The sequence below is a fragment of the Aquarana catesbeiana genome, linkage group LG11 (genome assembly GCF_042186555.1).
Source record: "Aquarana catesbeiana isolate 2022-GZ linkage group LG11, ASM4218655v1, whole genome shotgun sequence".
Classification (NCBI taxonomy): Eukaryota; Metazoa; Chordata; class Amphibia; order Anura; family Ranidae; genus Aquarana; species Aquarana catesbeiana.
The window spans coordinates 233,494,527-233,507,081 of record NC_133334.1 but is presented as its reverse complement, the minus strand read 5'-3'; the positions used below and the strand labels follow the sequence as shown (position 1 = coordinate 233,507,081).

The 12,555-nt window shown below is 41.6% G+C and overlaps 1 protein-coding gene across 1 annotated transcript in view; it reads right to left on the bottom strand.

Moving 5' to 3' along the window:
• The window catches only part of LOC141111747 (polycystin-1-like protein 2), a 160,168-nt gene that overhangs the window by 65,049 nt on the left and 82,564 nt on the right, over positions 1-12,555 (bottom strand). Inside the window, exons 23-27 of the mRNA XM_073603883.1 lie at positions 11,344-11,534; positions 7,361-7,591; positions 6,997-7,098; positions 1,065-1,243; positions 37-183 (exon numbers count right to left, since the gene is read on the bottom strand). Coding sequence (XP_073459984.1) covers positions 37-183; positions 1,065-1,243; positions 6,997-7,098; positions 7,361-7,591; positions 11,344-11,534 — 850 coding nt within the window. The remainder of the gene's footprint in view (positions 1-36; positions 184-1,064; positions 1,244-6,996; positions 7,099-7,360; positions 7,592-11,343; positions 11,535-12,555) is intronic.

Genomic DNA, 12,555 nt, shown 5'->3' with positions numbered 1-12,555 from the left:
CTTCTGCTTGTGTATTAGGTGAAATAATGGAGCTACCTGAATTGTTTCATATCCTCTTCTGTGGCCACACTGAACACTTTATCCAACACACAGTCCCCAACCTCAACAGAAAGCCAGGAATTACAGAGGAAATACCACTTCCTGTCCATTTCTAAGTCATGTACCAAGACCCTGTTCACATACCTGTAAAGGAAGAATCACTAGATGAGGACAGGAACTGGTAGTACAACGTTTCATTCTTGAAAAGGAAAGATGCTGCATTCTGAGACCAGTATCATCAAGGGATTTATTTTTTTACACAGATGCCTTCCTCTAATGCATTTTACTCTAAAGGGCTTAAAGCAGAACTCCAGACATAATAAATTAAACATGAATAGCCCATTAAAGAGAAAGTAACTAACCCCGATTTTGCTGCAATATTCAACTTCAATCCAGAGATTTCCCCCAAATTGTTTTGGGTATTCTCAGTCTGTTAACCAGCATCAGTCAACCCAGAGGTCACCCTGGACATGGTCCAGCCTATGACTGGACAGTAAAAGAATTGGAGAAGCAGTACAGTGATGAGCTCATCTCTCTGTCACTCTGATCTCTCCTTCTATCAGCATGGAGAGGATGTGATGGGGAAAGCGGCGGAGACGACCAGAATGTGGGGGCCCTCTCATAAAACTGATTTTGCGGCAAACATGCCGCAGAGACCATTTTTACCTTAAAGGGCACCGCCTGCCGTTTCAGAAAATACCAGGGTTATGGCAGCTAGCTGCTGCCAAAACAACAGTATTTAGCATGAAAGTACCGACGTACAATGACGGCGATTTGCGCTAAGTGGTTAAAGGGGTATTGGCTCGTGTGAACTCTGTATATATGCAAGGTCTTAATATAAGGTGAGCAGCTTGGTTTACCACAAGGGCAAAGAAAAGCACAGGAGGAGGATCATGAGAATCACACGTGAAAGGAGAGTGGATTGCAAAGTTTTCTTCACATAATTCCTTACAGCTTTTGTGATCTATTGGGGCTATAATATTTGATGCACTTTACTTTTTATATCTAAAAAAGGTTACTCTTACCATGAGGGCTTGGCTCCAGAGTTGTCATGCCAAAGTCGAATGCTCTGCACCTCCCCTAGTGGAAACAGAGTTGTGAGCAGAAAGATATCAGACCCCCCGCGTTCAAACACAGCTCCATCTGGATCATACAGGTGGTGAGGCTCACTTTCTCCATCAGAACCGTACAGTGTCATAGTTACCTATAAGCAAAAAAACTCCAATATTTTAAACACAAGGTTAACCTAAACCACTCATTTTGTTTTGGGAACATTTAGAGAATCTTACATGCAAAATTGAACTTACCTTTGCAGATATGATTAAAAACATTGCCCGCGTATATCCTTCCCTCTCTATCTATATCATGAAATATGTTATAGGGGTTTCCAAATATGTGGGATATAACTGATCAGCCTTCAGCATCGGGGAGATGTAAGATGAACAAAAACGAAATGTTGAGTAGTATTTAATTAAAATGCCAGAGTTTTGACTGTGTAATCTGCATCCTTTATTACTAATACCCACTCATTTCCCTACTATCATTGTCCCCACATTACCATCAGTGTACAAAGCTGCAGTGCTTCCATATAGCTGTTCAGTAGAGATATTTCTGTATGCAGGAGGCAGAGATAACTCACACAAGTACTAGTTCCTGAATTGTTTGCATGGCCTGTTGCACTGCACACTAAAGCCTCGTACACACGATCGGATTGTTGGCCAACAAAACCGTGGACTTTTGTCTGAAGGGCGTTGGCCCAAACTTGTCTTGCATACAAATGGCACACAATTGTTGGCCAACATACACTAACGTAGTGACGTACTAGACGTACTGTGTGGTTTTCTTTTTTTTTTTTTTTCCACATCAGATAACTTTGTCAAGAGACTGACTTCAGCCTGATATTCATGTACGTCTCTAATCAAGTCTCATCATTGTGGCTTATCGCAATTTCCTTTTTTTTTTTTTTTATTAGTGTATAGTTTTTCTGTGCAAAATGTTGTGTAACAATATGCATTACAAAATATGTGCAAATGCCATAACGCCGTATTGCGAAAAACAAAGCTTACATTCTACCACGCTAAGCCAATTGATCGCGTGTCCTCGCAGCCTATTATACTTTTTTTTATATATTTAGTGCTTTTCCCTTTTTTTTTTTTTTTTTTTTGTGAAACCACCCACCCACCCCCCGTGGTGCCCCCTCTGTTAAGATCTCATATATTTTCAAGGTACATCCAATGTCCGACAAAGGTTCAATGTATTATTCCAACTCGACTCTAGGCACTGAGCTGCTCCTAGTGTAACCCGCTCCATTAATAGGGAGCGGGAGCTCTCAGAGCTAGAGTAGCACTGGTAACGGGCACGGCATTGACTGAATCCACAGGTTCCACATTCTCACAAATTTGTTATAATTGCCTGACCTCGTATAAAATGTTCTTTCGCTCCACACAGTAGAATTAACAGTCCCTATCCAGGCTTCCGGGGTGGGGGGAGTACTTGACTGCCAGGACTGTGCAATCAGTTTTCTGGCTTGGAAAAGGCATCTTGCCACCACCATCGCCGTGTTCCTGTCTCTTAAACCGTTGGTGACATGTCCCAGCACACAAGTCTTTGGATCTAGCTCTAGATTGGTTTTAAATATGGTATTTATTTTCTTTAAGATCTCACACCAATACCTAGCCAATTTTGGGCACCTCCAGAACATGTGAATCAGATCACCTTTTCCTCTGCATCTGGGGCACTCATCGTTGGCTCGACGGCCAAACGCAAAGAGCTTTTTTGGTGTGTGATAAGACCTGTGTAGTAGCATCAGGTGGGAGGCCTTTTGCGAGGGAGAGACAGACACCTCAGATCCCAATTCCAGGATCTTTTCCCACTGTGTGTCTGTTATCTCCCCCACATCAGCCGCCCACCTGTCCCTGTCCCTGGAAGAGCCAGTATTCATGTTCGTTTTCTTAATTAGTTGACTGTACATAGCTGTAATTAGCCCCTTGGAAGTCTCTGAGTTAATTATGGTTTGCAGTAGTGGCATCCTGCACCAAGTAGGGGGTTGCCTTCCAAACTGCTTTCCCAGGGCATGTCTAATCTGTAAGTAGCTGTAGAAAACACGGTTTGGTAGCCCATACTCATGCCTCAGCTCCTCAAAGGGTTTCAGAGTGCCCCCTTCATATAACTGTATCAAACGGCGAACCCCTTTTTTCTCCCACAGCTTGTTCCTATCAACAGGTAATAATTCCTGCAGGTTCTTGTTATCCCAAATTGGTGAGTATTCTGAGGCTCCCCTATACCCCATTATTCGCTTGACTGTCTGCCAGACCCTGGTGATCATTTTAAGCGTCGGGGTCCCTCCTAATATTGAGTCTGCCTCAAGTGCTTCAACTAGTGAGTTATGTGGGCTACCCAGTAGGATGATTTTAGCATTCTTGTTCCCCCCTCCGTCAGTGGCGCAGCCCCCTAGTTGCTGTAACTGGGCTGCCAGGAAGTAGGTACGCGGGTGGGGAACCCCCAGTCCCCCCTCCGTGGTGGAACACTGTAATTTTTGTAAGCCTATTCTAGCCTGTCCTTTTTTCCAAATTAATTCCCTAAAGAGGGATTGGATTTTTTGGAACCACTTCTCCCCGATCCATATTGGGGAGTTGTGGAACAGGTATAGCAACTGGGGCAGCCATATCATCTTGATCAAATTTGCCCGGCCCGCCACGGATAGAGGGAGTCTGCACCAAGTATCGCATTTTTTCTTGAGTTTCGATAGAAGAGGGGCCAAGTTGTCATCTATGAATGCGCCAGGATCCTTAGACAGCACTATACCAAGGTACTTCATTTTCCCCGTGACTTTCAGTTGGGGTAAACTCGTTGATATAGGGTTGATCAATGGATCAACCGGCAGGAGCGATGATTTCTCCCAATTGATTGTCAATCCTGAGAGTTTCCCAAAGTCTTTCACGAGGTGTATTACTTTCTCCAAAGAGGCGGACGTGTCCCCTAAAAAGAAGAGGACATCATCCGCGAACAATGCGATTCTCTCTTCCTCACCATTTCTGCGGAAGCCCTGCAGTTCGGGTGATGATCTCACCGCTCCCGCCAGTGGCTCCATAGCCAGAACAAACAGCAATGGGGATAAGGGGCAGCCCTGCCTGGTCCCCCTTTCGAGGGGAAAACTTTCTGAGAAGTTATTATTTATTTTGAGTCTTGCCCTTGGTTGGTTGTAAAGGATTTTTAACCAGCTGATGAATACGGGGTACTGTGTGGTTTTCAGCTCTTTAGCATCACCCTTTGGGCTCCTTCTGCTAATTTAGTGTTAGTAGAAGTTTGGTGAGTATTGACTCGTAGTTTTCATTTTGCACTTTTCAGTTCGCTTCTAAATGGATGTTCGTCAACCAGACAAATTGCAGAATCGGAGGAGATAACGTGTTATTTATTATTGGCCTTGGAGTTATTGCTTTGACATTATTTTTTGGTTGAATAATGATTTGATTTGGTATAGTTTCTATATTTTTGGATGCATAGAATGCAATTTTTTAGTTAAGTTCTATTGGCAGATAGCATGTCTAATTTTATTTGTTTTCTTTTTTTTAATGCACAATAAAAAAATTGTGGAGAATAATACTCGGCTATGTGTTTTACTTCAAATGACAGTTTGGGAGTAGACAGTTACATTTAATAAAATACAATGTAAAATAGACAAGGGACACCAACATAGTTGTATCTTTGATCCTAAAAACTACGGGGTAATGGTGTTGTGGTAACTTGCCCAAAAAAATATATATATATTATTCTTAACATCACTAGAAAAGCCTTTGAAAATTTGTTTGCAATAACTCCATCAGTATCACCAGCAAAGCAGCTTCATTATTATCTAATTAAAGAAGAAGAGAATTGTGCGCTGCATTTGGAGATTTCATAATTTGCCGAGTCACGAATGTTAATTCTTCATTATGAATGCTAGTTTACAAGACCGACCGCTTCTGGCTCGCCCTTGCTTCCGAGCATGCATGTTTGTACTTTGGACTTTTGTCCAACGGACTTCTGTACACACGATCGGAAAATCCGACAACAAACATTTGTCTGTGGAAAATTTGAAAACCCTCTATCCAACATTTGTCCGCGGAAAATCTGTCAACAATTGTCCAATGGAGCATACACACGGTCGGATTTACCGCCAACAGCCTGTCATCAAACATTTCCCGTCAGAAAGTCCGATCGTGTGTACGAGGCTTTAGTCAGTTTTCTATAGAGTGGGACTGCATTTGGGAAAAGACCACTTGCTGAACGCATAACGCCGTTATACGGCGGCACAGTGACTCTCCTGTGCCAGATCACATACCTAGTATGTGATCTGGCACTTCCAGGTAAGGGGTGCATCGGTTGTGCTGTGATTAGACACAGAACAATCTGATAAACAGGTGCCGGGCAATGGATGACCGGCGGCACCCGCTGATTAGCAAGGAGACAGACAGGACGGAGCTCTGCCTATGTAAACAAGGCAGAGTTCTGTTCTGTCATCGGGGATGTGCTGGATTTTGTTTCCCTACAAAGCAGGGAATAAATACCAGCACATCCCTTAATGAAAGAATCTTACAGTAAACACAAAAACACTGGTTAGGCACACATGATACTTTGATTGCCCTAGATGTTTAACCCCTTCCCAGCCAGTGTCATTACTACAATGACAGTGCATATTTTTCCCACTGTTCGCTGTATTAGTGTCACAGGTTCCTACAAAGTGTCAAAAGTATCTGTTAGTGTCCGATTGTCTGCCGCAATATCGCAGTCCCGCTATAAGATGCTGATTGCCACCATTACTAGTATAAAAAACAAAGAATTATTAAAAATTCCAGTATATATACCATAGTTTGGAGATGCTATAACTTTTGTGCAAACCAATCAATATACGCTTATTGGGATTTTTACCAAAAATATGTAGCAGAATACATATTGGCCTAAATTTATGAAGAAAATTGATTTTTTTACATTATTTTATTGGATTTGTTTTATAGCAGATAGTAAAAAATATTGTTTGTTTTTCTAAATTTTCGGTCTCTTTTCGTTTATAGCGCAAAAAATAAAGAACCCAGTGGTTTTCAAATACCACCCCAAGAAAGCTCTATTTGTGGGGAAAATGTTGTTTGTGTGCAGCGTTGCATGATCGTCTAATTGTCAGATAAAGTAACGCAGTGCCAAAAAAGTAAAAAATGGCCTCGTCATGAAGGGGGGGGGGGGGAATCTTCCAGAGGTCAAGTTTGCAGGTTACTGACATTCGTTTTTGGCTGCATGATCTATACCCTACCTGCGGCTTAGGGGCCATGTGTAGGTCTCTGTAAACAGTAGGTAGTGTTTTCCTTAGCTAGGAGCTTTCTCAAGTCAGTGAAGGAAACTTATTTTTTTTGTGCTATCCATTTCTTTTCTCTTTTTATGTTTTTTTTCTCTTCTCTGATCTTTTATAATGGAAAGGAATATCAAAAGTAGCACAAGTCATGTTAACTCGGCTATAGGGAGAACAAATGTGGAACCGCTGACGTTTCAAAGGGCTGTTATAGCAGTGATCTCTTGCAGTTTCCTGTAATGTGCCTCCAGTTTATGACTATTTCTTAAAGCATGTAACTAGTCTCCAACAACTTCTATAGCATGTGTACAGTCTCCAACAACTTCTATAGCATGTGTACAGTCTCCAACAACTTCTATAGCATGTTTTTAGCTTCTGATCATCTCCTACAGCATGTATGTAGTCTCGAATTATCTCCAGTTGCTTGTTAGCAGTCTCTGAAAGCTTTCTGTAGCATTATATTCATGGATTACTATGTGCTGCCCTTTGGACATGTCAGAGGCTGAAATTGAGCCTTCCCCCCCCATATCAAGAAATGTTACCACTACTAAGCTATAGAGTCTCTATTTTGGAAATCTAAAATGTAAGATGGTGGATGGATTGACTTTTTTTTTAGATTTATTTTCTTCAGCACATACCCTGGAACTTGTAGCAGCACCTCGGCGGTGACCAGTAAAAAACGTGACTAGGTATCGATACTCAGCAAATGGATCATTATCTTCAAGAACTATTACCTTCACCTAGGTTAAAGACATATTAAGAATAATATAAACTATTAGATGGGCACCTTAATGATCACAACATACAGGGATATACAATGTACTACTGACATAAACACAAGCACACTCACACACCACAGCTTGAACTGGATGGACTGGTGTCTTTTTTCAGCCTTACCAACTATGTAACTAAGAACATAATAAACCTTAAAAGTTCAAGTAACAGCTACAGCCAAAGCCTTTTTCAGAGGACCAAACAAACACTAGATGATTCCCAGCTCACCTTGGCATTATCCTGGATATCTTTTCTCCTGGCCCAAATCATCACCAAAATATAAATAGCAGCAATGCAGCCAACGGTGGTTACCACCACAGGATTGTCCACAAAAGTTGCAAAGAGTTCAATTGTCCTGCTTACATCAACAACATTGGGCATAACAATAAATGAGCTGCCAAAAAATGTTAAGTGAGTGCAAAGACACTGGGTACTATGGAGTGATGTCTTGGGTCCAACCTGGAAGAGAGAATTGGTCATGGGTTTTGGTAAATCAAAATTGAGAAATCAACTGACAGTAATAAAAAGCAGATTTAACTACAGTGGAACCTTGGATTACGAGTATAATCAGTTCCAGGAGAATGCTTGTAATCAAAGCACTCGCATATCATTATTATAGCGAGTTCCCCCATTGAAGTCAATAGAAACGAAGATAATTTGTTCCGCATTGACTTCTATTACATGCAATACCGCATGTGGCCAGAGGTGGGGGGGCGCCGGAGAGTCTCGGAAATACTTGGGGACAACTCTGAAAGCCTCAGAAACACTCAGGAACGGAGTATTTCCGAGTGTTTCCGAGTTTGTCCAAGTAATTCCGAGTATTTCCGAACATCTCCGAACGACTCCAAACCGTTCCGAGTGTCCCCGGCGCCCCCGCACCTCTGGCCAAATGCGGTACTGCACCGCCCATTAACTTGAATTCTGCTTGTTTTGCGAGACAACACTCGCAAACGGAGTCAGAATTTAAAAAAAAAGGTTGCTTGTCTTTCAAAACGCTCATTAACCACGTTACTCATAAACCAAGGTTCCACTGTATTAAACTATTTAAACATAGTAGCTGTCATATTTTACTTGTTAAAAATCAGCGATAGAACGGCCTGACTATCACTGGGCATTAAATGCTATTATTAAAAAAATGATAGTGATATTTGAATCAGTAGCTTTCAGTGCAGATCACTATTAAATCTCTTTAAATCAAATCCTTTTTATTATTTTATATAGAAACAACATTAAAACAATACAGTCAAAACCACAAAAACAAAATCACACCAAACCAAACCCAAGACACTATTAAATCTTACTGTAGGACTGGTAAGTTTAGTGCCAATACTTCATTTGAAGCACCTGTTTTATTTTACTTATTTTCAGCACCTAAAGGTCTGTGCCAGAAACAATTTCTTTACTAGATAATGCCACTAAAATCGAATTATTTTACTAGTGAATAAGGAAATACTGAAAGTGAGAATCTGAATGGTAGTCACATGTGACAACAACAATTACTGGGACACATCAAATATGAGCTAATACAGGGTGAACACATGTTTAAAGGGATAAGTTGTTGTCACGAAGCCCAAGCAGTTGGGGCACTTCGGTTTCCTGCCAGGTATCCTATGACTTAAAGCGGAACTTTACCCATAACAATGTGATAAAAAAGAGTGTTCTTTAGCAAGGAACATACATTTCACATTAATAATGATGCTACAAAAATCAGTGTGTGCTGTAAATTGCCTTCAGCATTGCTCATGTTTCTTCTTGCTGGGGGCTGCCATTTTGTTGAAGCCCAGAGCCCATGAACAGCAGTAAATCATAAAGCTGAACTAAACACAACAAATTAACGGTTTCAAAACACAGTTACATTTCTGGAATACTGGGATTGCTAACTATTACATTTGCTTGTGTCCTAAACCAAACTGTCAAACCATCAAATGGCTGGTGTCATAGCTGATCACATGTGCAGCATCATGGCAATTGCAGATCAAACAGAAGCAGTTTCCTTGGCTGTAAAGGATAGGAAGGTTTAATTCCGCTTTGTCAGCAGATCGGCCTCTACAAACTCAGCAGTGCCTAAAAATGCCATCCCCGCAAGTAAATCCAGCAGGCTGGTTGTACCGAAGCTGATCGATTGATCAACTTGGTACATTCAGCCTGCCCATGCACAGTTCAAACCTCAGCCGGTTCCTGCTGAACTGGCCGAGATTTGAACCTTCTATGGTCGGCTTTAGTCCTGTGACCACCCCATCTTTGCAGCCATTCCACAGTCTAGCCAACTGATCAGTTCCAAGATATTAGGCTGGATTCACACCTATGCATTTTTAGTGTTTTTTGCATTTTGCAGATTTGCACTACAGTCCATTTAACATGGTTTCCTATGGAACACGTTCTGTAGTGCAAATCTGAAAAATTCAAAAAGCAGTAAAAATGCATAAGCTATCTAATAAATACTTTCTGCAGACGTTGGGGTTGATTTACTAAAAACAAATGGGCTGTTTACTTTGCAAGGGAACTTGCCCCAGAGCTTAGTGAATGAGGTGAAGCTCTGCCAACTTCCCTCATCCAATCATGTGTGAGCAAAAATGCAGTTTTATTTATTTTTTTTTTGCATGCAATTGGTTATTCTTTGAAAAGGGAAATGTCACCTCATTCACTAAGTCCTGAGGTCAATTTCCTTTGCAAAACCCAACTTCTTTTGCAAAGTGAACAGCCTATTTGCCTTTATTAAATCAACTCCTTTGTGTCCAATAGCTTGGCACTAATTTTATGACTAAATACTAGATTGATGCAGAAATTATATTATCACAGAGAAAGGTTTGTACACTGTTGCATATTATCCATATTAATGTATTATGCACAATGTAATACAGTATATTATAATAAATAATAATATACAGCCTGTATTTTTGTGATGTCGCTGACCTCAGGTGAATAGAAAATCTGCATTTTCAAGGATATCAAGGATGTCATTTGGCTCCAGTTAATGAATAGACAGTGTTCTTAGTGATATATCAAGTGAATGGATAGGCTGCATTCTCACTAAAATTAATGGTCACTGTGAATGGAGAGTTTGCATGTTTACGGATATTTCCATGGTCTACTGGCTAATTCTAAAGCACTTCTATTAATATTTTATAGCTCAGTAGTTAGGTACCTCCCTGCATATGGTCCCTTTTATGGCAAGGAGACAATCCCTTACAATACGGTTCTTCATTTGCAAATAGGCTGCTCTCATTATGATCTTCCAGCGGTGTGCTAAATCCATATCAGGAATTTTACTGAAAATAAAAGCCGTGTGAACCCACTACACCCTCCATTTGTAATGCAACATTCTTCTTGCATGCTTTTTATTGTAATTGATTCCCATCCATGCTCCCAAGACTTTTTAGTTTAAATATATTCTTATTGAGAAGATTTACAATATCAATATTAGTAAACAAAAAGAGAATCAGAGATATAAAACTCTGTGACATACAAAGAAGAAATTATAAAGTATAATAACAATTTGAGATCAACAATAGCTAGGATTCTCCATCTACACTTCTGTTGACGATCCAGCCCAATAAGGGAGAAGAGGAAGACCACTCATAAAAAAGGCAAAAAAAAGAGAGAAAAATTGGAGGTGTAAAGGAAAGGGTGGAGAGATAGGACAGGGTGGGAGTAAGGGAGAGAAAACGACTAGTCAAAGCGCCACCACGCTTGAAACTATCTCCATTAAATTAGGTGGATGTTAGATAGTCCATAGGGAATCATCTAAGTCACCAGGGAAAAAGTGAGCCATCCAAGGGGACCGAACCTTTCTAAGCTCCAAGACTTTTAACATCTTAGCAACAGCCTGCTGTTCTGTGCGAGTGACAAATGCTATTTAGTGAGAATGCAGACTATCGGTGCACCAGAAGAAACCGACATTACTGACGTTCAAAGAATGCTTTATTTTTGCTAATATTTTACCATCAAAGATCACCACCCATAGTCAACTTTTGAGTCACATATGTAAGAAATGGCACCGATCTAGCTAAAATAACTGTGAAATAGCTTTAATGCAAAAATATATACTTTTACGGACTTATATAGGTTGATTATCTTATTCATTTATACATGCCCATTTAAAGGACATTAAGGGTGAGCTTTTAAGACATGTAGAAGAACCTACAGAGGCTGCTGACAGTCAGATGTAGCTACTTAGAAACAGTGACATACATTATTTGTGGCATACTTACATGGCATCCAGTGTTGTTCCAGCCCTGGTTGATCTCATCCCAAAATACACACTGGGAGGTGAAACATGTGACTGACACAGATATGTCATTTCCATTAAATATGTCATCCTCTACATCTGGTTTCAATGTCAAGTAATATGTCCCTTCCCCGAACAGCTCTTCTGGATTTATAACCCAGGAATAGACCTTTTCTTCGGAAAGAATCAATATTAACCATTAAAATATATACTCAAGACATAGTGAACTTATTGCAATGTGAGAGCTGTGCATGTTTATTTTTTTGTTTGCAGGAGGTGCAGTTATGTTCATACACAGGGCTGGCCTTAAATTATATAGTGTTAGGGCTTGCCCCAATCTTAAAGGGATTCTAAAGGTTTGTTTTTTATTTTTTTTAAAAACAAACATGTCATACTTACCTCCACTGTGCAGTTCTACACAAAGTGGCCCCAATCATCCTCTTCTGGGGTCCCACGGCGGCTCTCGTGGCTCCTCCCCGCAAGAGCTAACCCCCCTCTGGGAAGTTCTCTCCCGAAGGGGTTGCCTTGCGGGCGCGCTCCCGTTTGATACACTCGGCGGCCATAGTTGCCAAGTGTATGACTCGGCCCCGCCCCCCGGTGGGCTGCGTCATTCATTTGATTGACAGCAGCGGGAGCCAATGGCTGCACTGCTATCAATCATCCAATGAAGAGCCAACTAGAGCACAGGGAAAGCAACGTGGGATCTCACCCAAGGAGATACGGGTCTCAGGTAAGTAAAACGAGGGAGGGGGGGGGCGGTGACTGCAAGGTGTTTTTTCACCTTAATGCATATGATGCATTAAGTTGAATAACCTTCTGTCCTGCAGCTGCCCCCCAGAGCCCCCCCCCCCCTTTTCTTACCTGAGCCCATCTGTTCCAGCGATGAGCACAAGCCCAGCAACTCCAGCCGCTGTCTCCATCCTCATTGGGTAGATTGATAGCAGCGGGAGCCAATGGATGTCAATCAAATCCAGTGACACAGGAGCAGGGTCGGAGCCCAGTCCTGCTGTCTGTGTCAATGGACGCAGCAGCGGGGGGCTCGTAAGCCTGCCCGCCCGGGTGCCCCCAGGGAAAGCAGCTCTCCGTGTGGGACCCGATGAAGAGGAGGAGCCAGGAGCACTGCCGGGGCACCCCAGAAGAAGAGGATTGGGGCTGCTCTGTGCAAAACCCTTACACAGAGCAGGTAAATATAACA